The sequence below is a fragment of the Rattus norvegicus genome, chromosome 1 (genome assembly GCF_036323735.1).
Source record: "Rattus norvegicus strain BN/NHsdMcwi chromosome 1, GRCr8, whole genome shotgun sequence".
NCBI lineage: Eukaryota > Metazoa > Chordata > Mammalia > Rodentia > Muridae > Rattus > Rattus norvegicus.
Window position 1 is genome coordinate 201,690,778 of NC_086019.1, and position 27,792 is coordinate 201,718,569.

The window sequence follows — 27,792 nt, forward strand, 5'->3', positions numbered from 1 at the left end:
TTTTTAGAAATGAACTTTTAGGTAAGCATACATTGGACTGTGATAGGATCGTTGCCCCTCCCCCACCGTCTGAAGCCTCTTCTGGTTCCAGTTGGTTCTCCTCTTTCCTCTGTCAGCTCTCTGCTGCTTTCTTGTTCCCGGTATCTCACCTCTCTGTTTCCCACTGTCAGAGCTGGTGCTTCTTCATGGGGACATGCATGTGGACATCTGTATACAAACAGGTACTCATACACTGACACTAAAGCACAAACACAATTCTAAATCTAGTTTCTGCATACAAAGGAAAATATATTACTTGTTTTTCTAAGTTTGGCTTATTTAGAAATAGTCTATTTCTCTAAACTGAATTTATGACCTATTTTTTGAGGATTTTTTTTTAAATGTTGTGACATTCTGACGACAAATAGAATAAAAAGAAAATTTAGATATTTTAGCACAATAAAAAAGATTTTTAGCCACTGGCTGATAAAAAAAAAAAGTAAAGAAAAAGATTGTTAGCTGCATAAAGGGTTAACTGCCAGTTCTTTTTGGTGCCATCTTTGTAACTTTTCTAACAGTCCTAGTAAGCTCCCTTTCCCTGACATTTGGTTTCGTGTTATGTGTCTTCCTTCCTGGCACATAGAGCAGCAGGTTATTGGAAAGTACGTAATGGAGTGTCTGTGTCGGGGCAGCCGAAAACCTGTGCATGGGGTCTCCCGGTCACCTCTGCTTTCTGTGCAGGACTGTGCACGCTCTTCACCTTCCATTTCCTGTCTTTGGGAAACAGAAGTGAGCTGCCTAGCACATAATTGACTGTGCTCCATACTGCTACACCAATGTGAGTGTGGGCTAGCCCCTTTGGGCCATCTCTTTGGTCTTGAGGTTTCTCTCACGAAGCAGTTGCTTTTGAGAGAACTCTGCCACTCAAACTACTCTGCTTGTGGCTCAGCATCTGTTGTGGAGTAGGGTTATACTTGCATTTGAATTGGTGGCCCTGACCTTGCTTGTGTTACCCAGAAAACTTACATTTGCACTTCATATCCTAGAAAGTGGGAAACTGTTTCCAGAGCCTGTCTGTTCTAGAAACAATACAGGCCACAGCCGCACCTTATGCTTTCCTTATAGACTCCATCTGCAGAATTTATGGTGACTTACAAGCACAGATGTGAGATGCCGCTCTGGCTTCTCATACTGGTAGGAAGAGAACTTGCTTACTTTCAAGGAAGTTTTTAATCATTGAGCATCTTTAGCAGGGTAACAAGGTTATTGGGGACTCATAGCCATTTCAGGTAAAGCTCTGGTAGATGTTTGGCTGTGGAGTGTTGAGAGTTGGATGCAAAGCACAAGTGCAGAAATACTCTTAGGGTCTGCTTTCGGTAGTTATTAAAGGTGGCAGTTAGGCTTATTACTCATGTCACAAGTGGAAATGACTGCACATAGAAATGGTGATTTCGTGGTAAATGAGATTTTTTTTTTAAACTTTTAAGTGCTTCTGTTACATGCATGCATTTTTCTTCTGGAGTGTATAAATATTTTGTTATTAGAATAAAGCCTTATTACTACTTTATCCTTAAGCATAACATTTCCAGTCTGCCACTTTAACCCTTAAAAATGAAACCCTACCAATCAATCTTTCTAGTCTGCATGTAATTGCCTAAAGCCAAAATAAAGCCTTTTCTCAGCCAGTTACAGTAGAAACGAGCTAATATATTGGGAACAGAATAACCATCAGCAGTCAGCCGTTAGCTGTTTACTAATGAACTCCCAGATGAGTGAAAACATTCAGAAACAGTGTTTGACTTCAGGCTGTGCATGAACGCCACACTTCAGTTGTAGGAAAAGCAGCTTATGTGCTGCACACTCCTCCTAGAGCTTCATCTCAGCAAACGGCAGAGCTGGGAAGCTTTTGGAGCTCAGCTCTGATCCATGTTCTTAGTAGTAAATGTACTTTTGGGTGACGTCAGGTAAGACCATTGCAGTTCCTCTTATACTGAATGTCATGATTTGTTTTTATTTGAAAATAATTGCTGATGTGGGGAAATCTTAAAGGAAGAATAGTTTACATTCCAGTGAAGTAAGAGTATCTTTCAAAGAATGGTGAAGTGAGAAAGAGGAAGGTGGTTCTGATTTTTGGTAAGAATTAGCATCTGGGAAGAAAAGTGACAGTTTTTCAGTCTATACTGATAGGTTCATAAGACTGATGAGAACCCTGGAAGAAGATGGCTTCACCAAATTCTAAATTCCTAGGACACATTTGCCAGTATAGTGTAGCTTAAAGAAAACTGTCATCCTACACAGTAAAGGGAATGTAGATAGTTTTAGTAAAGAATCTGTCAAGTCATAACAAAAGCTGAGAAGGAAAGACCTCAGTCTACAAACAGTTTACATGTAACAACAAAGATGGTTTGACATTGACTGGATTGCTGATTTCAGACCCAAAGTGAGCTCCTCTGATTCTGATTCCCATTATCCTACTCAGAGGTGAAATGAGAAGCACCTGCAGAAGTGTGCGCACAGCCAGGCTTGCTAGAGTAGTAAGAAGGAAGGGAGGGAGGGAGGGAGCAAGTGCACTTGGGTCTCACTGTGGCCAACCAGTGGTGAAAACAGCTGTTCTAGGTCCCTGGTCAGCTGGTGAGTGAGAGGAAGCAGCCATAGAGGCTTTGTCACTGTCAGGGCGGAGTCTGTGGTAGACTTTCCTGGTTCTGCTCTTTGACAGACGATGCTGTGCCTCCAGTTAAAGGGCAGCTTTTTTTTTTTTTTTAATTTATTTTATTTATTATATATGTAAGTACACCATAGCTGTCTTCAGATATCAGATACACCAGAAGAGGGCATCAGATCCCTTTACAGATGGTTGTGAGCCACCATGTGGTTGCTGGGAATTGAACTCAGGACCTCTGGAAGAGCAGTCGGGTGCTCTTAACCACTGAGCCATCTCTCCAGCCCAAAGGGCAGCTTTGATAAGCACACACTTCACTGTAATTATGCTCTGCGTGAGGCTCTAGGTCAACCGAATTTTAGTATTTACTTTGTCTTATATTATCCAGTTATGCTGATTCAGTCACTACGCAGGCAAGGGTGGCATGGTATGCGGGAGATGCTGAATCTCTGTTCTTGTTCTGTTGCAGGTTTTAGCAAGCAGATGGTGGAAATCCTTCACAAACACAATATTCAGTTCAGCAGTTTTGATATCTTCTCAGATGAAGAAGTTCGACAGGGGCTCAAAACATACTCTAATTGGCCCACCTATCCTCAGCTCTATGTTTCTGGAGAGCTCATAGGAGGACTTGACATAATTAAGGTTAGATTCTTCATAAAGATACTTTGTTTAGAGCACCCTTTTCTAAAGCGTTGTAATAAATTGAAAGCACATATTTCTTACTGTACCTCAGGATTTACTAATGAGAACTCAGTATTTCTGATAGACATTTGTCAGTATGCCACAGTGGGGCTGGTCATGGTGGTTTATGTTGTCACAATGTGCTTCTTTCAGGAGCTGGAAGCATCAGAAGAACTAGATACAATTTGTCCCAAAGCACCCAAGTTAGAGGAAAGGTAAGTGCTAGAAATCTGACAGCAGTATGCTCTGTCTATCTTAACAGTCTACAAATCTTGTTAAGGCATTGTTCTGAGTAGACACCAAACATTTAGTGTTTGCCTGTTTGGGTTATAATGTGGTGTTCCTTAGCACCTTGTCTTGCAAACTTGGGATGCTCTCGTGTGGACAGGAGGTGTTTTAGCAATTATGAAGAGTGTACTTGATACTGTAGAAATGTCACTTTCAGTGGGTCCAGGGTCCTATTTGGTTCTTGCTCTTTTGTATGAGCATAGCACCTCTGTTTTTGTGTGCCCCTCAAGTGCTGTGTTCAGTCCCAGAATGTGGTAAGAGTTTAATGGGAAAAGCTAGGGTTCTCAGAGGCTTCTTTAAGCCATAGTCACAAAACTCAGGCAGACTCTGGAGCTGTGAAACCATCTTTCTATTTATGAGGCATTACAGCCGGCTTTAGAAGTCTTGTAGAAATGGTAGATTTTGGTATAGAGGGATATGTGAAGGGAATTCTATCGTAATAAATGTGAATTTATTAATTCACATTTTTATATTAATTAAAAATAATTTATCTTGAAATGCATCAGAGCTCAACAATTATTGGGCCTTGAGTTTGTAATTTTCTTGCTATTTCACATTTTGAGAATTTCTATGTGTATTTAATAAAGAACATTTGTCTAAACTTAATCCAAGTACTCCTTAGGAACAATATTCTATATATGTCACGCTGGCCCAATGCCACTGGTCTGTACCCTGTATCATCTGTTGTGATGAGAAGATAGTGGTGTTGTGATACCACACGGGCCTGCTTGTGGTCTTTATCATGGCCCATGATATCCTTGCCCCCTGAGGCTGTGCTGCTCCTAGGGAGGCTCTGCATTTCATACCCCTGGATTGCCTCTGACACTGTCCTTGCTGCTGTTGCCCGGTCTTCCTCAAATCTTCTTTCCTAAAGTGCTGCTTCTGGCTCTCCCTGCTTCAGGCACACACAGATCCTGACTAGAGCTACATGTTTTGGGTAGCAATTTAAGGAGCTCCTGTCTAGCAACATGACGAGTATTACTGGAGATGATTTAGCTTGGTTTCGGTGGCTAGATCATCTGGTGAGTGGGCTTGGCTAGCTTTGTTCCTGTGGAGGGGCTGGAAGTGTAAGTGTCATGGACTGTGTGATCTGTGTACTTGACCAGAGTCAGCTTTCTTCTATAAGATTTTGACCTGTGCGGCCTCCACAGCATGAGAAAAGTGAAGAGAAAATGATGTGACCCATTGTCTGTATACTGATTTTTTTTCCTGAAGATTTAAACTTTGTTCCAAATTTGGGTGATTAACATTCCTGATGGATAGCAAGTTAGATTGTGCTTTTTGACAGGTGGTATATAAGATTAAAACAAGAACTGTTTATTGCTTGTGGTTAGTGTGGGTGGAGGACTAGGATTTTGCTTTCTTAGGCTCACTGCCCTGCTCTGGTGTGCAGAGCATTATGCACCATCGTGATGGGAAGTGCTCACTGCTTCATTTTAGGAACTGGTAGATGGCTCGGTACACAGGCCCCCCATCGAATAATTCCTTACTGAATTGGTTATTATTATTTTTTTAGTACTACAAGTTGATGGGCTTAAATTGCAACTTGAAAGAACATTCGTTGCCTTAAAAAGCCATATTATGTTTTACAGTGGCTCAGGGAGCGCATGAAATAAAGGAAAGTGTCAATGCTTTTGCTTGTTTAGTACCACTCAAAGCTGTGAGCCGTCATCCTGCTATCCCTCAAATATGCCTGCTACTCATGAAGCAGAGCAGAAGTGGTGTTTAATAATTGAGCTGAGCCATTTTATATCAATTTTCTCTCTTCAGGCTCAAAGTGCTGACCAATAAAGCTTCTGTGATGCTCTTTATGAAAGGAAACAAACAGGTAAAGAACTCAAAAATGGTTTTATTTGTAATTTCTTTTGATGTTAACATCTGCAGCAAGGGGACAGTTAAGTCTTTTTTTCTGGTTTAGCTAATGAAGCTGTAGTGGTATCAGGAAGTTATCCAGGCTTTAATTGGTGCTTATGGAGATCAAACAAAGTAATCTCCATTTTGCTTGACTTTATCATCAGCATCTCAGCAGGGTGCATTTCTTTCTGCTGCCAAACTTTGTCAGCTGAAGTGGTCAACACTGCCAACACTTAGCCAGGACCTTTTTTGAGGATGTGGACTGTGGGTAGGTGAATGTCCCTGGTAGTCCTGAGGGTCTTGTCCTTAGGTCCACAGAGTAGGAAATAAATCCTGACAGTGGCCTTAGTGCTCTGAGGGAGCATGATTGGTTCTTGTAGTCCGATGAAAGTACATACTGAATTAGTTTGCTAGCTTTCCTTGCACTCATTAAGTGGTGAAAGCAGATTCTCCCCTGTGTTGGGATTAGATTGGTAATTTCAAAAAACTAGTCCTGTCATTTGTCTTACACTTTGAAGTTAACAGTTGAGCCTCAGCTGTTGAACTTCAGGCAGGCAAAGCTGTGCAGTTTGCTTTTCTCTCAGGATAAGGAGACTAAATCTCAGAAAGCTGAGGCAGTGGAGTGAGGCAGCTGCTCGGGCTCTGGACAAGCCACCTTTGGCAGGTGACCCTTGCCTCCCATGTGCCTTTTTGTGAATGGATCTATTGATGCCATAGGACTGTTTTAACCTCAGGTTGCCATGGTATCAACACAGGGAAGGCCATTAGTTAAAGCAGCAACTGTTAATGTAGCTAGTGTGATGAAAATAATAAGGAAGCACGAATATTAATGTTAGCATATAGACCCCACTGTGTTAGGACACAGACTCTGTGACTGGGACAAAGCACAATGGTGATAACGTGTAGTAATGATGAAGTGGTACTCTGGCTCCATGGCTGCTGAAAGCAGACTTTTGATTCTCCACATTCCTTGTGCCCGTCTAGGAAGAGTTTGTATGTCTTGGGAATGGTGTCCTGGGGGCTTTTAGGTTATTGTGTATTGTCAGTCTTTTTCCCCAAGATGGCTGGGGCTTGGGGGACTCGCCCTGACATAAAGCGTAGGATTTCAGTCACTTCAAATAGCTGGTGTCGCAATGCAAAGGTCTGGCTTAACTGTGCTCTGTCATTTTGCATATGGTAAGGAGAAGAGTCAGGGGACTCTGTGTGGGTGATCTGCATGTTATGTGGGGACCACCTCGACCACACAGATCTTAAGCTGCTGCGTGTCACTCGACTTAAAAGGTTAAAGCCAGTGTCGGTGGGAAGGTCGTTTGGGATGATGTCAGAGGGGACGGAAGAAGCACAGGAGCTGCCCACAGAGTGGTCGGGCGCTAACTGTGGAAACAAATGCACAATGTACTTTTTTTTAAATATAATTTAGGAAGCAAAATGTGGATTCAGCAAACAAATTCTGGAAATACTGAATAGTACTGGGTATGTAAATCTTTTGTTCCATTCTGCTACTGATACTTCAGTTTTAATGTTTAAACATATTTGTATAATATTTATTGACACATTTCTAATTTTTATAGTGTATTTTCAATGCTTTAACTTAGACCAAAAAGGAATTTTCAGTTCCTTGTTCTTACCATGCATAAAAAAATGCAGGGAGACTATCACATAATCTAAGCTTTTATTTGAAGTCTGTGCTTTCAGAGCTGGAAAGATGGTTCAGTGATTTAAGAAGATGAGAGTCGTTCCTAGCACCCATTTCAGGCATCTCATAGCTGCCTGTGACTCAGGTCCTGGGGATGCTTTGTGTGGAGTAGGATGGACTATCTAAGTCTCTGCTTGCTCCTGGGTTGGAGCTGGGTTGGAATTGTCCAGCGGGGACTCCCTGATTGGCTTTTGTGGTTAAAACCAAATCCATCTTCTTGGATCCACAGCATTTGTTCTTTTGGATTTTCAAATGTTTCATGATTGCTTTTCAAATTACAATATGTGTTCTGATCATACTTTGAATAGATAGCCTGTTTTCTGAAGTTGTAGATCTGAAGTTGCAGGATGGAAGGCAGTATATAGCACAGTCTGAATGTGACCTTCAAAAAAATGGCTCTTTGTAAAGAAATGTTGGGGCCAGCAAGATGGTATAGAGGATAAAGGTGCTTGTCCCCAAGAATGATGCCCCGAGTTTGATCCCTGGGACCCAAATACTGGAGGGAGAGAATTGACTCCTCGTGTAAGTTGTCCTCTGACTGCACACAGATATCTTGGTCTTCTACTGTGCCCATAAATATTTAGGAGAAATTTGGCAGGTCCCACTGTAGCTAGTGTTGTCATCAAAAGACTGAGTGATTTTTGTCTTCGAATGACCAGTCTGACAGTAAAAGTCATTTCCATTTGCTTTACAGCAGATTTTCTAGAGTAAGCTCTGTTAGCGCTGGACTGCTTTTCTTGACCTTATTAAAACACTAGGTAGATTTTATGTTTTTTTTTTTTGTTTGTTTGTTTGTTTAAAATGAACACCTAGTAAAATGCTTTCTCCTTTTGCAGGGTTGAATATGAGACTTTTGATATACTGGAGGATGAAGAAGTAAGTTCTAGGTTCTCTGTTTCCTCCCACGTTTTAGCTTTGTTCACAGGGTCTGAGGGGAAGGATTCAGGATTTCTGTTGTTTCCTTAGGTGCGTCAGGGATTAAAAACGTTCTCAAATTGGCCAACCTACCCTCAGCTGTATGTGAGAGGGGATCTTGTTGGAGGACTGGATATTGTCAAGGTAGGAGCTTTCTGCTGTTACTCTGGGAACAGAAATCCTTGAGTGTTTAAGCATCCAGCTTTGGTATGGCCTGGCTCCTCTCTTCTCCAGCCTCACACCCAGCCTCGTTCATGGTGTAGTATCTCGTGCTCTCTCCTGCTCTGAGCCTTCTTCAGTCTTCGAATGCTGCCAGCTGCCAGTGAGAGTTAGACGCTGTAGCCGACTGAGTGTCTAGATGACCTCAGAAGACCCCGATGTGCTAACTACAACACAGCTAGCTTCCTTCCTTGTTTTCTTGTCTATCAGTACCTGGTTCCCGTCACTTTGTGTTTTCTTGTATCTTCCTTATTTAATTCTTTTTATCTCCATCCTTTGGGGCACAACTTCTTTTGTAAATGTGCATTTTTCCTGCTGGGAACACTTCTCTGCTCTAATATTCTTATGCATTTTCATTTTTTGTTATTGTAATTGTTTCTCTGGGTCATTTTTCTTTTCCCATAACCGCCCATAATGGTGCAGGCCTGAGGATGAGGTCTGTCTCAGCCTTCCCAGTTCTGAGATCACAGGTCTGAGCCATCAAAGCTGGTCTCGCATCACTTCAGATCCTTCCTGATGCTCTGTTTATGTTAGGAACTTGGTAAATGATTATTAGATAGTCAAAAAACTTGTTTCTCGGGTTGGGGATTTAGCTCAGTGGTACAGTGCTTGCCTAGCAAGCGCAAGGCCCTGGGTTCGGTCCCCAGCTCCAGAAAAAAAAAAGAGGGAAAAAAAAAGTTTCTCTTGTCTTTTAAATGAACCTGGCATTTCTTTTTAGTTTTTTGAGGCAGAGTTTCTCTGTGTAGCCTTGGCTATCCTGGAACTACTTCTGTAGTCCAGGCTGGCCTCTAACTTAGAAATTGTCTACCTTTGCCTCTTGAGTGGTGAAATATGCCACCAGTGCCTGGCAATGGACCTGGCAATTTTGAATGTGCTACAAAGTAACTGCTAGTAACTGTGTTTATTAGCTGGGTTGGTTACTGTAAACTTACAAAGGGAAGTTGCAGCTTTTGTGGCCCTTCTCTTACTGCTCTCCACCTTGGCCAGTGTGTTGAGGGTGTGAATCAGCAGATGGTAGGGCAGCTCCTTCTCCACGGCAGGATATTGCCCTCTGGCCTTCTGATTGTTTCTCTGAGTTTTAAGTGGAAAGAATTTTTTAAATGTAGTTAACATTATAAGGTAAAAGCTTTAAAAACAAGGCTCTTACAATACGGACAATCTCTAGACCAGCCAACAGTCCTTGAAATCAGGGATGAAGGCAGATTTCCTGCCAAGTGCAGAGTGTGATGGCACTTTGAAAATTAGGAACAAAAATAAGGTAGAGATGTAGTTTTCCTAGTAAATGCTCTCATTCCTGGAGGAAAAGCAAGCACTATAGCTTTTAGGAGCCCTGAAGCAACTAGGTAAGTGTGCATTTGTTACTTTATATCTAGGTGCACACGTATCCTATGTAGGTAGACATCTTACTAAGTCGCAAACTGTCTTTAGATCCCAGATGCTTTTGAGCCTGTTCTTGTCTCAATGTTTCACAGTCCATGCCTTAGCCAAAGGGTCTTGGGAGACCAGGAAGTAGTTGGAACCTTTTGGGAACTACATGATTTTATGATCCCTGCTCAGAACACATGCCTTTGCAAGTTGATGCTGCTGCTCCTACTTTTTGTTGAAAGTCTATGGAACTGTCTGTCACTTTGTGGTCCCTGCAGAGTACAGTTTCTCATCTGTCATTAGTACACATTCCATACGGCAATTCTGGTTAGCGTCTGTTAGAGTGCTGGTACTTTTTGTTGACTTAGTAACTCAGTAACTTGTTCAGTCCGTGAGCTGCTGACAGGCTGTAGATGAACTGAGGAGCTCTTAGACTTGGCACCCTTGGTTGAGTGACTTAAAATGCTTAGCGAAGACGTGTGAGCTGCCTGTTCTCAAAGAAGAGAGAAGCTCTCCCTCCCATACAGTCTCGGAGGAGAGGATTCTCCCTATGTAGAGTTAGTTCATCCACTTTCCACCATAGCTTAGGTACAATCTGCAGCCGGTGCTAGCTTGTGTAAGGGGAAAACTTGGAGGACCTGATGCTGCTGTGGCTACCTGATCAGTTACGGACCTGAACTCTGGCTGCCTGGGCTTAGTGGTTTTGTGTTCACTAATCTATTGGTGTAGAACATCCTTTTAACTTTGTAATGTGAGATTGTTTGCCAGCCCTCCCCATCTGTGAGTTCTATATGCAGATTCAACCACTGATGATAAAACACACATACACACACACACACACTACTGCTGAGCCTTGTGCTCTGTTTTATGGTGTGAGACTGTTGGCATGTTGAAAAGCGTATGGGTTTAATTGAGTGTGTCCTTTTGATGTCAGACGGAGGTAAGTGCTTGTTGCTTAGGTGCTTTCTGTTTTTGTATGACCATACACACTCACTCACTTATACATGCTTTTGTTTTTTTTTAATTTTTAGGAACTGAAAGACAACGGTGAATTGCTACCTATACTGAAGGGAGAAAATTAGTGAACGTTAAGCACGGTGTCCAAGGACTGCAAGAAGTATTTAGTTATCGTGGAATAGTTGATGACTTGGTCCTGCGAAGTGGACTGAGAGTAGAAATGCGACATAGTCAGCTGTGCTCAATGTGCTTCACAAAGTTGTGCTGAAAAAAACATATGTTACATTTTCCATGAAGCATAGAAGGCAATAAACTCCAGATTCAGCTAAAAACGAATGTGTGTAGGATGTGTGTTTATAGTGATGTGTGTGTATATAGCATATGTCTTTGTAACTTACAGTCACTGTCACTAATTCCTTTAAATCCCTTTCTTAACACAGGGCCCTCCTGTAGCAATTAGGGAAGACCATCAAGCAGTGAGGCCTCTTAGAAGCGGTGTGCTGTAGAGCTTAGATAACTCCTGTACCAGTCCAATAGCTCCCCTCACTGGCCAGAGAGCTCCTCACAGCCTTAGAAAATGCAACCAAAACTATCCTGCTGGCAGTGAGGAGTCCCATACATTGCAAAGCCAGAACACCTTGTACCAACACCCAGAAGAGGGAGCAGTAGTGACCAAAAGAGAAGCACCTTTCAGTGTTCACTGCAATGAATATGCTAATTTTGCCTTCCAATAGATGGAGTATTCTAAAAGCCATGGAAAATTTAAATGCATTTTCGAGCCCCGACTAGTGCATAGAGATACTTGTCCCATTAAACTTTGCTGTGCAAGCCTTTCTTTTACTTTCTGACTTCACAGCTGTGGCTTCTGGGTATTTGCTGCCTGTGGGGGTAGAGGGGGGAGGCGTTGTTCTTAAATGATCATGGCCTGCTGATCTGGGCTGTGAGGCACTGTGCAGTGAAAGGAAAGCAGTCAAGGGAGGAGTGTGAACCCAACCTCTCCAGAGCTCAGTGATTGCTGCCTCTTAACCTTCGTCCTGTTGCTTAAGGTAGAGGAGTTGAAGGAGCACAAGCTTTGGAGGTGGTTGGGACCTGGCTTCCTAGGGGTTAGGATGCCTATGAGGGATTTTATGGGAAAGAAGGCTCTTCATTTTACTGAAATGAAAATCATTGGATAGCTAAGACCTTTAAATACCGGTAGATGTAAGTATAAGTGTCTCTTGGGTTCTTACCAGGGCTTCCTGAGTGCCTCATGGAGGTCTGACTATATTAGTTACTTTCTTGTTGCTGAGATAAAACACTGGGACCAAGGCAGTTTCTAGAAGAAAGTATTTATTTGGTCAGGGAGATAATGATAGTAAGCTATGGGCATGGTGTCTGGAACAGAAGCTGAGGACTCATAGTTGGAACTTAAGCATGAAGCAGAGAGAGGACTTATGTGGTACCAGCCTCAAAACTCCCATCTCCAGTTTCATCCTCAAATATGGCCACCTAAACCTCACAAACAGCATTGTCAGCAGGAGGAAGGCTTCAGAACCTAGAGGTATGGGGGCCTCTTTTATTTGGACCATTTGGAGGAAGACTGGTTTTCTTTGTGTGTGTGTGTGTGTGTGTGTGTGTGTGTGTGTGTGTGTGTGTGTGTGTGTGTGTGTGTAATTTACCAGTGCCTCCTGTTCTAGTCCATTATCCTCACCTTATGCTGCGTGTTGCAGTTTCTTGTCAGTTGTGATAGAAGACCCTGACAAAAATAACTTGGGGGAGAAGTGGTTTATTTGGCTTACAGTAGGGAAGCCAAGGCAGGAACTGGAAGCAGCAAGAAGAGGGGGGAAATGAATGCATTGAAGTCCACTTAGGTTCTAGAGTCAGCTCTGTCCACACCTATTCCTTTCCTGAGGAAAGGCTTTAGTGTTTGGATGTTTTATTGGGTGTCTGTTGGTGGAGACTTCTAAGTGTGTGCTGTGTGTAGCTGAGCATGTCTGGGCACATGAAGGCCCCAAATGGGACATCTGTGACACCTCTTCCAAGACCAAGGGAACATTCCAGAAGAGGGAGTGAAAGTACTACAAAGTCAAAGATACTGCAGTCAGGATGGTAGGAGGCAAGGGCTGGATGGGAAGAAGTGTCGGGAGGAGGGAAGGAATGAGTGTGGTGGGTGTAGCTTATATACAAGGACAACATTGCCAGGAGTCAAAATTCAACCCCCAAATAGTATAACATGCTCAAAGTATATGGTTTATGCAGAAGTACACATAACACCCATTCTGACAAAGCTGAAGCTCAAAGCTTAAGATTTTCTGGGCTTGGTGGCACACTTGTAATTTGGAAAGATCAGGAGGTGGATGGAGACAATTCAGTTAGCCTGAGATAAATAAGACTGTCTCAAAAAGAGAGAAGGCTGGGGGACAGCACAGGACTTGAGAACGCATCTGGCTCTTGCAGAGGACCCTAGTTTGATTGCCAGGACCCACATCAGGTGTCTCAGAACTGTGTGTCATCATAAACAAGTACACATACCTACACACCCAGAAGGCCATAACTGAAAGTGAACAATTAGAAGAGTAAAGAGAGCCAAAAATGCTAAAGATTTCAACATGAAAGAAGGTTTCATTTCTGATTAAAATTTAAAACCATTTTTCTTAAAAATGGAAAACTGGGATTTGTTACCAAATCCAAACATGTCTGAGTAAAAATGACTTAGTTCCTGGTAAGCATGTTCCCCCTTTTACTGCACATGTCTGATGTTACAGGAACGGCCCCGGCTCAAATGATGAACTAGTTAAGTTTCCATAGCTGGTCTTCACAGCTGTTCAGATTTGAAGGACTCCTGGTAAGCTGGTTTTAGGGACTTTAAAGGGTTGGACAAGGAACAGGTCATCATAGACCTTTGTCCCAAACCTGTTATCCTGTAGGAGTAGTATTGGTGTGCATACGTTCCTTTGCAAAGGTCCATGCTTTTAGGTTGATTTATTGTTATGTGCATGTGTGTTTTGTCTGCATGTGTGTCTGAGTGGGTACCATGTGTGTGCTTGGTGCCTGTGGAGGTCAGAAGAGGGATCCGATTCCCTGGAACTGGATGTAGGGATGTTTGTGAGTATCATATGAATGCTGAGAACCAAAGCGATGGCTTCAGCAAGAACAAGCCTGCTTAACCACTGAACCATCTCTTCAGCACTCTATGGTGGTTTAATGGGGGGGGGGGGCTGGGGCAGTATAGTCTTACTGCCTCTGCCTTCTCTGTGTGCCATTAGGTCTAGCAGCTGCTGCCATTCAAACCAGGCACATTTCCAGCCCTCGGCTATGCCTGAAGCACTGTGTGCATTCTATAGGAGAGCTGTGCCATCTAGCGGAAACGGGAAAGCCTCTGGTTTCTGAATGATGTATGTGTTTAGCCCTGTGTCAGGAGGAGGGTGGCTTTTCAAAAGCACCGTGACCTGGCATATTCTGACTCCTTAAATGTGCTCTTCTATGCTGCCCCACTCTCATCTAAATGACTACCAGTGGCTAATTTTTAAATACACCTAATAGTTCTTTAAAGAGCCACACTTATTTAGAAGAAGTTGCAGTTTTCCCACATGGACACTAGGTGGGGAGCTTGTCTGGATGATGGTCATGACCTGGGTGTGGGTGACGTTTGTCTGAGAAGAAGAGAGGATTGATTGATCACTTGGGGCATTAAACTAGCTTTTATACTTTCAGGCCAAGTTTTTTTTTTTTTTCTCGAAAGCAATGGCCATAGCATGCTGACAAAGCTAGAAGAAAATCCACCCCATATTAAACATTCTTTTTCTGTTTTATCGAGATGTGTCTCCCTCTGTAGCTGAATCTGCTAGTCATGTCAGAAGGGTCTTGTACACCACACAGCAGAGGGCAGTGGGTCCAGGCTGGTCTTGGATGAAGGCCTGGGCTTGGAGGTGGTGGTCACAGTGCAGCCTGGTACCAGTGTTGTGTCCCAGTGTGTCTTCCATGGCAGAGAGTAAATGATTTGGACATAAGTATGCACATGAGGAAGAGGACACTCTGGGGAGTGATGGCAGGTGTTGCCCCTCATCCTACAGCTGAGATCTGATGCCTGGAGTTCCCTGGAGTTCCTTTTCAGACCTGTCCTTGTCCATCTCATGGGAAGGAGCCTGATTTCTGTGGGGCTTACCTGCATCATCTGCTGTGTGAGCTGTGGCCCCTTGTTCAGGAAACAGGCAGGAAACATACTTAAAGGTGGAATGGAAATAAAGCTTTCTCCTGGCAACCTCTTCGCTTTTTATTCTTCTCTCATATATTACATCCCAGCAGCAGTTCTCCCCCTCCCCAACCTCTCTGAATCCCTCCTGCTGCCCTGACCCCCACCCCAGGTGTTTTAGTCAGTGTTCCTATTCCTGCATAAACATGACCAAGAAGCCGTTGGAGAGGAAAGGGTTTAATCAGCTACACTTCCACATTGCTGTTCATCACCAAAGGAAGTCAGGACTGGAACTCAAGCAGGTCAGGAGGCAGGGGCTGATGCAGAGGCCATGGACAGATGTTACTTACTGGCTTGCTTCCCCTGGCTTGCTCAGCTTGCTTTCTTATAGAACCCAAGACTAACAGGCCCAGGAATGGCACCACCCACAATGGGCTGGGTCCTCCCCACTTGATCACTAGCTGAGAAAATGCCTTACAGCTGGGTCTCATGGAGGCATTTCCTCAACTGAGGCCCCTTTCTCTGTGATAACTTCAGCTTGTGTCAAGTTGACACACAAAACCAGCCAGTATGTCAGGTTTCACCTCCCCTTAGAAAAGAGCAAGTCCTGCAGGGAATCAACCAAGCATGGCACAACAAACTATATACAAATAAGACCAGGCATATACCATCACATCAGGGCTGGGCAAGGCAGCCTAGGAGGGGAAGGGGAAGGATCTGACAAATAGATACAAGAGTCAGGGACAGTCCCCAACTCCCAGTTAGGACTTCCACAAGAACACCAAGCTACTCAGCCGTGACACAATGCAGGCTGTCAGACCCCTGCAGTCTCCCTGATCTCTGTGAGCCCCCTTGAGTCCCTGCCATTTGCTTCTGTGGACCATGTCCTCATGGTGTGTCCCTGACCCTCTTGGTTTCTTCCTCCAACCTGTCATTCCCCTCCTCAACAGGATTTCCCAAGCTCTGCCTAAAGTTTGGCTGTGGGACTCCGCATCTGCCCCATCAGTTGCTGGATTAAGTCTCTCTGGTCTCTTCTGGCAGGACAAACTGTAGGTCGAAGGTTTTGTGGCTGGGTTGGTTCACTTGTGCTTTCTTTTTTAATATTTATTAATTTATTTTATGTGAGTACACCATCACTGTCTTCAGACACACCAGAAGAGGGCATCAGATCCCATTACAGATGGTTGTGAGCCACCATGTGGTTGCTGGGATTTGAACTCAGGACCTGTGGAAGAGCAGTCAGTGCTCTTAACCGCTGAGCCATCTCTCCAGTCCCATTTGTGGTTTTGATGTGCTGTACAGCGTCATGAATAAGGACAACAACATGAGCATGGATGTTTTCTTGCTGTGCACAGCGAGTCTTAAACACAAACACAAGAATGTTTAACCCGTATATGGCACATTAGCCTCTGTGGGAGGGAATGGTGGACACTGCACAGAGTGGGTTTTGCTTGGTCTGCGTGGCCCCCTTCACACTCTTCCTTTGCTGTGGGAGGAGTAGGACATGGACTGTGACTGGGTGGGTTGCTTCCAGGTTCTTTGTGTAAGAGGAAGGTTGGTTTAGGTAAGATACGCATCTCGCTAATGTCACAGGTTCCGGGGCTGCCGTGCTCATGATGTTCTAGCTCTCTGCCACGTCACTGTCATTCGATAGGGAGATGCGGCTGCTGAGCTGACACCTCTCTCAGTGCCGCCAGGTGTAGCATGCGATCGCCTCACATCCTCTGACCACCGTCGGCCTTGACCTTGGAGAATGGCAACTGTCCTCTCTCCCAAGATACACAAGTGGGCTATTGACTCCTCAAGTCCTGGGGGTAGGATGAGGAGGGGCATTAAGAGACAGGGGACCCAGGGCCACATCCCAGCTATACCACATTCTCTGTGACCTTGCTGGGTCTTGCTCTTGGTTTGAGCTTCTATGCATCATGGTCCACTAGGATTCTGTATTGGGATACGCCCCTACTGCCATCCAGGAAAATCCTGCTCACAAGCTTGCCGCCATGCCTATGGTAAATCTAGAGGTAAGACTGGAGGTTGGAGACAACAGTATGAGAGCCCTCTGAGTGCACAGCCTGAGGGTGCCCAGGTCACAGATAAAGATTCTTCCCATCATGTGCATGGTTAAGGAGGATCCAGCCTGCTGGTATCTTCTGTGGTTCTCTCCCTAAATTTGATCAAGGAGTTTGAGGAGGAGTCTGCACTTGACTGAGTGTCAGTGCCACTTGCTGTGGGGGAAGCCTTGTTCAGGGATCATTCCTGACAGAGCACACTTTATACCTATAGCTGGCGTTAAACAGCCAACACACACACACACACACACACACACACACACACACACACACGGTATTGTCCAGTAGTGACCCAAGTACTCAATTCAGCAGGAGTCACTGCTGTCTCAACACCACAGTAGAGGAAGAAGCAGGTTAAGCAAATTGCTCAAGGTCACAGAAATTGGTGTAAGGGAATTTGACCCTAGGTCTCAAGCCATGCTTCCAATTGGCCTCTTATCCCCAACGGATGTGGACTTCTAGTCCAGTTGTGTAGCTTGCGGGGGGAAGACATTGGCCCTCAAGGGTCAGGGCCAATGATAAGTAGAGGATGAGAGGGGCTGGATGGTCTTCACTGGAGTAAGAGAAGCCAAAGATGAAGAGAACTCTACTTGAGTTCCCAAACACAGGACCAAAACGGATGCTCCCTGTCCAGGCTTCTCAACAAGCAGCTACTACATGAATTAGAATGCACCTTTGAGTGCTAGTCTCCCCTGGGACAGATTGACACCTCCTGTGAGTTATGTTCTTGTGCTCTTTCCTCAAGGGCCTTGGTATGCACAGGGGAGAATGCACAGCCTGCAAGAAATCAGCATTGTCTGTGGCTTTGAAGGTCTGTGGAGATGAGTACATGCCTCATTAACGTTTGCTTCTAGAGCAATAGGTTGGGGAATGCGACACTCTGGAGGGGCTATCCCCAGACTGTTGGATCCCTGAAGTCCAGGGCTGTCCACTTGCTCCCTGTGTGACTGCCCAGCTGGTCCAGTTCCAGCCCAGTTCTGAGAAGTTAGCATCAGGGCAAGGTTGGACCCCGGCCTGACTTGCTGGGATTCCTGTCCTTGACTGCTGGAGGCCCTTGGTGTCCAGACACGGCTGGGCTGGGGTGTGCGTGGTCAATCCCTAACCCCAAGACGGGTAATGATAGGCAATACCGGGTTTCCTGTGCTAATTCAGCTTCTCTGCCTCCGAGGTCCGGCTGAGGCCTCTTGTGACTTTGCAGGAACTAGCCTGGTGTCCTCTGGTCACTACTGGTCTATGAATGTTAGAATAAGCTCCTGGCTATAGAAGGCAGCGGCGGGTGGTGACAATATGTGTCCACGCGAGGACGCTGCGCACCGCGGGCCGATCAGCTGCGCTGTCTGCAAGGGCGACTTTTGGGCACCAGGGGGCGCGCGAGGACCAAGGCTAACGCAGCACCGATCGTGCAGCGGTGTTGTGTCTCTCCTGCCTAGCCTCTGCACGTTGGAACCGCTTGCTTTGAAATTCTACCTCCCCCTTTCCTTTACAGATAAAGCATGTGGAAAATGGAGGTTGACTAGGTTGGGGAACAGAGTTCACAGACCTGTATGGCTGTCGCCTGTTGCTTGCCCTGTTACCTGTTCGAATATCAGAGCTGAGCCCTGTGACTCCTCCTGCCTACCCATCCCTTGGTCCTCCCTGCAGGAGCCAGCATCGACCCTGTGGAGTGAAGCCTACCTGGTGGGTAGTCATCTGCCTAGCCTGTTTCAATTGTATATATGGAACAGCACACCCCTATTCCCCGGGTCCACTTCACAGAGGACACACCAGAGAGTGAGATGCCACTGTCTCATTGTATCGTGAGACTGTACTATCCCTATGCTCTGTCACAGCCTGAAGACGTTTGTGAATGTCTTCACGGTGACACAACACTCTTTCCCTTCCAGTGCTGTATTGCTTGGAGGTCAGAGACAGTTCATACCTGAGGGGCAGGCATCTTTAAGGGGAGGTACAAAACTGGGGTTCTGTTGGGAAATTTTTGGATATTCGTCTGTTTCCCCAGCTTATTCAGTTGTCTAGCCATTCGTTCATATCGGGGTGTGCTTGCTGGTATTTTATACCTGCTGCCGAGTTCTGCTCTCTGGGCATGACACGACCACGGCTATCTCAAAATCATTAGCAGCTCCAATTATCTGCAGAAGACCCTTGGCCACTAATATTCCCTGCAGACCAGTGGGGCTGATAGGCTATGGCTCAGGAAGCTGTGCTTGTGAGGAGGATATAATTGATTAACAGTTAGGGGCACTCTTCTTTGGAGGTATGGCTGCCATAAACTGCTCATGTTTCTGTAACTCACTCCACTTAAATGCGATGATTAGTCAAGGTAGACTTTGGGGCCGTTGGGTCTTTGGTCTATTGGTGGCACCCTGTCTGGAGAGAGATGTCCATTCATGTCTTCCCAAGCAAAGTTTAGCAACAGTGGCCAAGGGATCGAGGGTGTGGTCATGGAATGGTGGGAGGTGTGGCCGCAGGAGGCTGAGAGGTAGGCTGGTGGTACACAGAGGGGCGTGTGTGTGTGTGTGTGTGTGTGTGTGTGTGTGTGTGTGTCCGTCTGTCCGTGTCCTGATTTTAGTCTTTTTGAAATGCAATATTTCAAAGGAGGAAAAGCCAAGGCTGGTTTAGGATAAACACTGACCAAAACAAGCTGAGGATAGCCACTCACCATAATCTGGTCAGTAGAGTAAGGAGGTTTGGGTCTGGGTGGCACAGTGTCCCTGGTTTTATCTATCCCCTGTCCTGGCTATGTTTTTTTGTCTCATCTAATGGTTGTGGTCATGTCAAGAGTTCCCAGGACACAGGTGTGGTTCCTGTTGGCCTCCCTTACCAGCTCCAGCCAGTGCCCTTGCTCAGATGATTCAAGCTTTGCCTTCCTAAGTGATGTCCCCACAGGGTGCTTCCTCAATGCCTTTCACCGGCCCCCAGTAACACCAACATGGTGTCCTGTAGAAACCTTTTCACAGGATCTGCCAGGGGCTTGGAGCTGTGCCTACAGAGCCGTTTGTAGGGAGCCATCTCTGTTCTCTTGGGACACACCCTAGTCTCTTTGGATGTCCATCTGCCTGGGGTGATGGATAGAAGCTTATCGTGTCTGTCTGGGAGGAAGGCAGTCGCTTGGCAGTTAACAAAGGGTTTTAATTAAAGAGAAATGAATTATTTTGGCAAACTAGTTTTGCTTCTAAACCCAAGTGATCTGTCAAAGTTATAAGTTTGGTTAATTTCCACATAAGCCTCACGGTTTGGGGGATTTCACCCTAGAGTCTGTGGGAGACAGAGTCCCAGGTCCAGGTATCTCCGGGAGAGCTCTTCTCATTTTCTCCCTCCCCTGTGGAATTCTCCAAAGCTGTGCCCATAGGTCTGGACCTTGCCTTGACCCCTTCTCCAGGCATCTATCCTTCTCACCCTGACCCAGCCTGTCATGACATGTCTGTTCTCAGCTGCCTTGTGCTTTCTGCATTGTCAAACTGACACAAATCTACACATAAACCTGGGAAGAGAGAATCTCAACAGAGGAATCGTCTCTACCAGACTGACTTGTGAGTATGTCATACTGAGCCCTGCCTCTCTGTGGGGGTACCCGGATGCTGGCACGTTGCTGGGAGGAGACAGGGCAAAGTTTGAAACTGGCAAGTCCACAGTGGTTCCAGGTCTCCTCTCTGGGTACCTGGGTACCTCCAGCGTGCCACTGAGAGAGGGAGTTAGGAACTGGGGTCCATGGTCCTCCTTTCATCCATGCGCCAGGCAGGAGGGGGAAAGTGCAGCCCAAGATGAGCAGAATCCCGTCTGGTTGAAAGAGAGGGCTGGGAGTATCAGAGGAGCTGGAGGGGAGAAATCCTTCCTTGGGAGTCTTAGGCTCGACCCTTTCGTAGGAGGCCTTCCCCTGCTTCAATGCTTAATGAAGCAACTCTCTGAGACAACCCTGGCTTGTTCACATTGCTTTATTTGATGGTGGAGTAAACACATACACTTTATTTGGGATGAACCAGGGATTACATACCTCTTGTGGGAAGGAATACCCAGGAAGGGAAAGTCATTGACTAAAGGATTCAGATACCTCATTAGCATGGAGAAGAACTCCAGTGTTAGGTTACATGAATGGGTGCCTATGGTCCTCTCAGTGGAGTGTTGTAGTTACTTGTCCCAGAGCAGGTACAGAGACAGGTGGGGAAGGGCTCCATTTTGACTGTCAAGTCTCTGAGATGCCCAGGGTTTGAGCTCTTTCAACCTTACCAGTTTTTTTTTTTGTTTGTTGTTTTTGTTTTTGTTTTTTTGTTTTTGTTTTAATGTTTTTTTAGAGAGGGTTGCCAAGGGGGCTCAGGGGCTAAAGGTGATTGTTGTTAATCCTATTGACCTGAGTTCAAATCTCAGGACCTTCATGGAGAGAGAACTGAAACCTTCAAATTGTCTTCTGACCTCGACATAGGCACCATAGCATTCTATGCCCATCCCTAGATAAGTAAATCAATCAACTTTAGAGGGTTCACCCAGCATGTGTGTAAGACCCCGAAAAAAAAACCATACATAGACAGAGGAAAATTAGGATTAGGTTTTCTGAAAGAATTTGAAGTTCTTGGCTAAAAATGTATTGATCCCTCCATGTGTGCCATTTCTCAGGATGGGACCCTCCCAGCCAGGGCCAGGGTCCTAGTCATATTGGTGGGAAGGGTAGGTCTTCTGTCCGTCATACTCATGGGTGGTGAGGCACCGTAGCATGAAGTGGCCAGATCATGCTTGGATATGACCCTCGAGGGCCCTCGTCCATCCAGGGTCACTGTGTAGGCCCCAGTTAGTGGTTGGTCCCCAATGTGTGGGGGCATTACAGCCACGTACTTCAGTCCTGACTCCTCCAGAATCTTATGCATTCGGATGTGGTCATCCGAGGGCACCCGGAACATTGTGGCAACCTTACCAGTTTTTATATCTGTCTTATACAGTGGCCCCACACCCTCAATGAGTGTGCCAGCGAGCTATTTCCTTAATTGCTAATTAGTATAGAGCGCAGTGCTATCTCCAGGCAGGTGGGCCCGCTCTGTGTAAGAAAGCAGGGCGATTGCTGTAGCTAGAACTTCGAGTGCTATATTGAACAGATAGGGAGAGAGTGGACAGCCTTTTCTTTTCCCCGATTTTAGCAGAATTGCTTTAAGTTTCTCTCCACTTAGTGCGATGTTGGCCACTGGCTTGCTGTATAGTGCCTTTATTGTATTTAGGTATGTGCCTTGTATCTCTGATCTCTCCAAGGTTTTCACCATGAAGGGGTGTTGGAGTTTGTCAAAGGCTTTTCCAGCATCTAATGAGATGATTATGCTTTTTCTTTCCCTTTCAGTTTGTTTATATGGTAGATTATGTTCATGGATTTTCGGATGTTCAACCACCCTGCATCCCTGGAATGAAGCCTATTTGATTATAGTAGATGATGACTTTGATGTGTTCTTGGATTTGATTTGCTAGTATTTTATTGAGTATTTTTGCATCAACACTCCTAAGGGAGATTGGTCTGAAGTTCTCTTTGATGAGTTGTGTGGTCTAAGTGTCCAGGTGACTATGGCCTCATAGAATGAATGAATTTGGCAATGCTCCTTCTGTTTGTATTTTGTGGAATAATTTGAGGTGTATTGGTATTAACTCTTCTTTGAAAGTTTGGTAGAATTCTGTGCTAAAACTATCTGGCCCTGGGCTTTTTTTGGTTGGGAGGCTTTTAATGACTGCTTCTATTTCCCTAAGGGTTATGAAGACTATTTATATAGTTTACCTGATCTTGATTTAACTTTAGTAATTTATATCTGTCTAGAAAATCATCCGTTTCATTTAGATTTTTCCAATTTGTGGAGTGCAGGCTTTTAAAGGAAGACCTAATGATGTTTTGAATTTTCTCGGCGTCTGTTGTTATGCTTCTCTTTTCATTTCTGACTTTGTTAATTTGGGTACCTTCTTTTTGCCTTTTAGTTAGTTTGGCTAAGAGTTTGTCTCTCTTGTTGGTTTTCTCAAAGAATCAGCTCTTGGATTTTTTTTTTTTTTGTATGTTTGCAGACAGGCCTAGCATAACTGTCCTGTGAGAAGCTTCGCCCAGCAGCCAATGGAAAGAGATTCAGAGGCCCACAGCCAAACATTAGATGGAGCTTGGAGAGTCTTATGGAAGAGTTGAGGGAAGGATCGAGGGACCCGAAGAGGACAGGGAATCCACAGGAAGATCAACAGAGACAACTAACCTAGACCCTTGGGGACTCCTAGAGACTGAACCACCAACCAACGAACCAGCACGGACTGGACCGAGGCCCCCTGCACATATGTAGCAGATGTGCCGCTTGGTCTTCATGAGGGTCCCCCAACAACTGGAGCAGGGGCTGTCCCTGAATCTGTTGCCTCCCTGCCTGTCCATGGACCACCGTGTCTGGCCTCAGTGGGAGAAAACGTGCCTAGTCCTGCAGTGAGTTGATGTACCTGGGGCGGGGGATTGGCGGTGACAGTTGTGATACCCAGAGGGGGCTCTCCCTCTCAGAGGAGAAGGGGAGGGAGGAATGGGAGAAGGATCTACATGAGGTGGTACTGGGAGGAGAAGGGGGCTGACACTGCAACGTAAAGTGAAAATAAATAAATAAATAAAACCCAAAACCAAAACAAAAGAAAGCAGGGTAACGTAGGGTAAACAAGCCAGTGAACAGCCCTCCTCTGTGGTCTCTGCTTTAGTGTCTGCCTGGAGTTCCTGGCTTTGCACCTTGGAGGGCCGTAACCTGTAACATGCAATAAGCCCTTTCCTCCCCAAGTTGCTGTGGGTCAAAGTGTTTGTCACAGCGACAGAAAGGTGTGTATATTCCATGTACCAGCTGAGGGGGACTTTGGGAACTTTTGACCCCATCCCCCTGACGCTGGGAATTAAACCCGCAGCGTTACGCATGCTAGACAAGCACTCGACCATGAGTTACATTCCTACCTGCCTGGGAATTTTTCGAGATGGTTGTTGGTCCCCAGAGAATGGCGAGAAATGGTGACTTTCAGTCAGTTTTCCCCAAGAGGAGCATCTTGCAAAATTGAAGGAATAGCTCAGTGGTAGGGCATTTGCTTAGCAATGCAAAGGCCCTGGATCTGATTCCCGGCCCTGCAAATCAAAACCCTATAACATAGCAATACATTCCCATATGGCTCACTCAATCCAGTGACCTGCGAGCCTCGTTCAAAGTTGCCCGTTCTCTGTGTGCGGACCACGTGTGTAGCTCATGTGCTTGCCTTCCCAGTCAATTACAGGGCAGCTGGTTTCCAGGAGCTCCTTGCTCTGTCCCTTGGCACCCACGGCTCTCCCCAACCCCACATGTCAGGACACATTCACCGATCCCCCTCGCCCCTCCCAGGCTCCACCCACGGGACTTCCATGTATAGGTAAATGTCGCTCCTGAGTCATGGAGCCCTCTGCCTCTGCCCCTGGCCTGCTTCAGCGTGGCCCACCCCTTCCTCTGTTCTCCCCACACATTCCTGCCCCCTTATGCTGCACCTTACCTCACAAAGACCTATCTTTGTCTTTTTCTACCTCTCTTCCTGTTTGTTGTTTTTTCCTTCAGTATCTATCTTTATCCCTGTTTCTCTCTCTCTCTCTCCTTATCCATCCTGTATATTAAGTTCATCTCTTACCTCTTTCCCAAAACTCCCAGATTGCTGAACAGAGGTCACAGTCCAGAGTGTTGGTATTCTTTCTAAGCTCCACCTCCACAGCTACCTGGCAACAGCCAGGTATGCTCCGCCCCATAGTTGCCTAGCAACAACCAGGTATGCCTGACTATGAAAGGGGCTGCTTGTCCCCTCCTCTTTCTCTTGCCCTTACTCTTCTCTGCTCTCTTTGTCCTTGTCCCTTCTCTCCCCACCCCTTCCTTCCACGTGCTCAGGGCCGGCCTTTGTTCTTCCCCTCTTCTACTCTTCTTCACTCATTAAACCTCTCCACGTGGAACCATCTTGGCTTGGTGTGTTCTGTCTGGACGCCGGCTGAGATCTAAACCCCAACACAGAGGACAGTGACTGCCTTTGAATGTGCATCCTACTCCCTGCCATTCTTCCCGTGAGCTGACTCCAGGGTTTCTGTTGTGTGGGGTCAGGGAGTCAGGTCACCCTTAGTGCTGGACTTTTTTGTTGGTTACTTTTTTTTAAAAGATTTATTTATTCATTTATTATATATAAGTACACTGTAGCTGTCTTCAGATACACCAGAAGACATCAGATCTCCTTACAGATGGTTGTGAGCCACCATGTGGTTTCTGGGAATTGAACTCAGGACCTCTGGAAGAGCAGTCGAGTGCTCTTAACCGCTGAGCCATCTCTCCAGCCCCTGGTTACTTTTTTGTTTGTTTGTTTGGTTTTTTTTTTTTGTTGTTGTTGTTTTTTGTTGTTGTTGTTTTTTTGTTTTTTTTGGTAATTCGTTCTGGCCTCAAACTCTCACTCCCTCTGGTCACCACCCAAATACTACAATAGCAGGCATATGCCACTGCAGACACACCATCCCTGGCTATCTTTTAAAATCAAGCATGGTGGAACATACCTCACCCCAGGCATCAGAATCAGCAGTGACCAAGGCCAGCTGCTCATTGATCATTGAGCTGAGCGCATCTTTGGTTACTTTGCAAGAATGTGAGTAATTGATTTCAGATTTAGCGCAAAATTGAAACTGTGAGAACGTCCTCGAGCCTTAGAGCTGTGTGCTCTTCGCCGGTAGCCTTTGTGCTTCCTGACGGGTGCTGAGGACCCCAGGCAGAAGGGTAAGTCTGTTCCGTCTGGAGGGCTCATGGCATACCAGATTTGTTAGAGGAGACTTTAAAGAGGTACCTGGGAAGACGACGCTCCAATAAAAAGCTCACTGGTTCTCGGTGAAAAGTTGGACTTGCAGCATGTTGAGAAGGCAATTTGGTTTCATTACCTCTAAGTGCCCCATGCGTTACAGACGTAGGTGGAACTCAGAGGCCCCGAGTGGGCTAATGGAAATGCTCTTTTACTGTGGACATTCCAGAATGCATTTTCATAAACATAAATATAAAAATCTTACTACTCGTGAAATACCCTTTCATTTGTAGTCACGAGTTCCTGAAGCCTTGGTTCTAATGAAGTGGGGATGCCACAAGACCATGCTTCTGGGAGAGGGGGGAGGGGAGGAGGGAAAGAGGAGAAGGGAGACAGGAACCAGGTACAGTAGCCAGATTACTGAAAAGGGGGAGGTAACCACAATTCCTGCATTGTATAAGGAAGAGCCTCTGGGAGCAGGGCAGCCCAGCCCCTGGGCTAGAGACTTTGGGGTATAGGGCTGGTATGGGGTGTGCCAACCATAACAGGCTGGGACTGAGGGGTGCTGGGGGAACCTGGAGGCCAGGTTCACTTTGATGTGTTAAGTAGGCACCTCAGCCATTTGTCCTAGGTTTGAAACTTAATACAGGAGGGCACCCCTGTCCTGTTCTTTATAGAGTCAGGATCCTCAGGAGGGTAAGTGGTGTGGGGGGGGGGGAGGAAGAGAGGGATGGAAAGAAGAATCCAAGTAACATCTTCCCATCGGGAGCTTCACAGATTGTGGAAGGACCCCTTTTGGGTAGCCAGCTCTGTGGGTAGAGGGAGACCACAGCTGTTGGATGTCAGCCACGAAGGACAGGACAGGGTGGAAATGTTTGTAGTGGGACTTTGATACTAAGGGGCTCTTTCCTCCCCAGTCCTGGCTTGATGTGAACTATCCCTACTTTAAAGCAGTCATGTCTCAGAGCCCACAGTGCTATGATGAGAAGTCTGACAGTGTTGTGTGTGGACCCCCAGGCTATGCTACGAGACTGCCCCATGCCGACTGGCTGGGACCGGAAGCTGAATCTCCACACCTCTTCCTCCCTACAATTGTGTATGTGTATAAAGCTCTCAGCACAGGCAAATGCCGCTCTTTCTCAGGCTACCCTGAGTGATCTCTGACCAGGATTAGCCTCTGTTTACTGGATAATGGGGTGATATCGCCCCCCAAGCCTGTCTCCTCCCGGACTCAGGCTGGCAAAGGGCCTGCTCTTAGATGTGATCTTGGGGAGCCTCCCAGTTGAGCTGGTGTATTTGCAAAGCAGCCATGAAGGTTATTGATGGTCCACTGCCCCGTGAGCTGGCTCTGACACTGAGGAGAATATTCAGAGTCTTGGAGATGGAGGACAAGGCTGCAGAGCTGAGGAGAACATGTCCCCCTGTTTTTAGCTGGGGACACTAAGACTTGAGAAGGCAACGGCACCATTATTGCACTTTCAGAAGCCTCAGTGCTATTTCCAGTTGTTGTGATAAATGCCCTGATAAAAGCTACCCAAGGAGAAAGAGCTTGTTTGAATCATCATTCTATGTTATTATAGAATATATAGCCCATCATTTCAAGAAAGTTGAGGCAGGAGAAACCTGAAGTTGCTGGTCACATTGTAGCCAGCCAAGAGCATAGAACAACGAATTAATGTAGTTCAGTTTGCCTTCTCTGTTCTAACACAGCTCTGCATCCCCTTCCTAGAAAACGGTGCCCCGATCTCCTTATTTTGATTAATGTAATTGAGATAATCCTCCACAGAAATGCTCACAGGTCAGCCTAATCTAGATGGTCCCCCACCAAGACTCTAGATTTTCTTACACTGACAACTAAAACCAACTGTCACAGAGCCCAAACTTGAACACACATAGGCAGTGGCCCTTATGGACTGCACCAGGAAATGAATGAGTGTCTCACTGGGGAGTTGGGGATTGGGAACTGGGGGATTTGATGAGAATTGAGATGGCTAATTTTGAAGGAAGAGGCCCAGTTTTTGAAAGAGGGGAGCTATTTTGTCATTTTTCTGGGAATTAGGGAGCTCCTGGGACTTTCAGTGCTAGGAGGATCATAGATTAACTGGGAAAACGGTAAGCAACAGGAGCATGGGAGGTGGTGGCAGAAATAAGGGCAGATTTGAAGAATGTGAATCTGAGGGAGGAGGGTAGC

At 45.8% G+C, this 27,792-nt stretch overlaps 1 protein-coding gene and 1 long non-coding RNA gene across 6 annotated transcripts in view; one reads left to right on the forward strand and one right to left on the reverse strand.

Moving 5' to 3' along the window:
• Nucleotides 1-10,945, forward strand: part of Glrx3 (glutaredoxin 3) — a 30,313-nt gene extending 19,368 nt beyond the window's left edge. For 3 of the 4 annotated variants that reach the window (NM_032614.2, XM_039088750.2, XM_063272117.1), the window contains 7 exons: nucleotides 3,108-3,280; nucleotides 3,473-3,534; nucleotides 5,378-5,435; nucleotides 6,882-6,934; nucleotides 7,994-8,033; nucleotides 8,124-8,216; nucleotides 10,688-10,945. In NM_032614.2, the coding sequence (NP_116003.2) occupies nucleotides 3,108-3,280; nucleotides 3,473-3,534; nucleotides 5,378-5,435; nucleotides 6,882-6,934; nucleotides 7,994-8,033; nucleotides 8,124-8,216; nucleotides 10,688-10,738 (530 nt within the window). In that variant the 3' untranslated portion in view covers nucleotides 10,739-10,945. The remainder of the gene's footprint in view (nucleotides 1-3,107; nucleotides 3,281-3,472; nucleotides 3,535-5,377; nucleotides 5,436-6,881; nucleotides 6,935-7,993; nucleotides 8,034-8,123; nucleotides 8,217-10,687) is intronic. The other variant, XM_039088751.2, reaches the window with a different exon arrangement.
• LOC134485190 (uncharacterized) lies at nucleotides 1-24,554 on the reverse strand. 2 transcript variants are annotated; one of them, XR_010063181.1, is made up of 2 exons: nucleotides 24,468-24,554; nucleotides 1-207 (listed from the first exon to the last, which is right to left on the reverse strand). It is a non-coding gene; the product is annotated as an uncharacterized LOC134485190 (long non-coding RNA). The 2 variants fall into 2 exon arrangements; XR_010063182.1 differs by having other exon boundaries at nucleotides 1-9,362; nucleotides 24,468-24,534.
• Nucleotides 24,555-27,792: the final 3,238 nt, after the last annotated feature.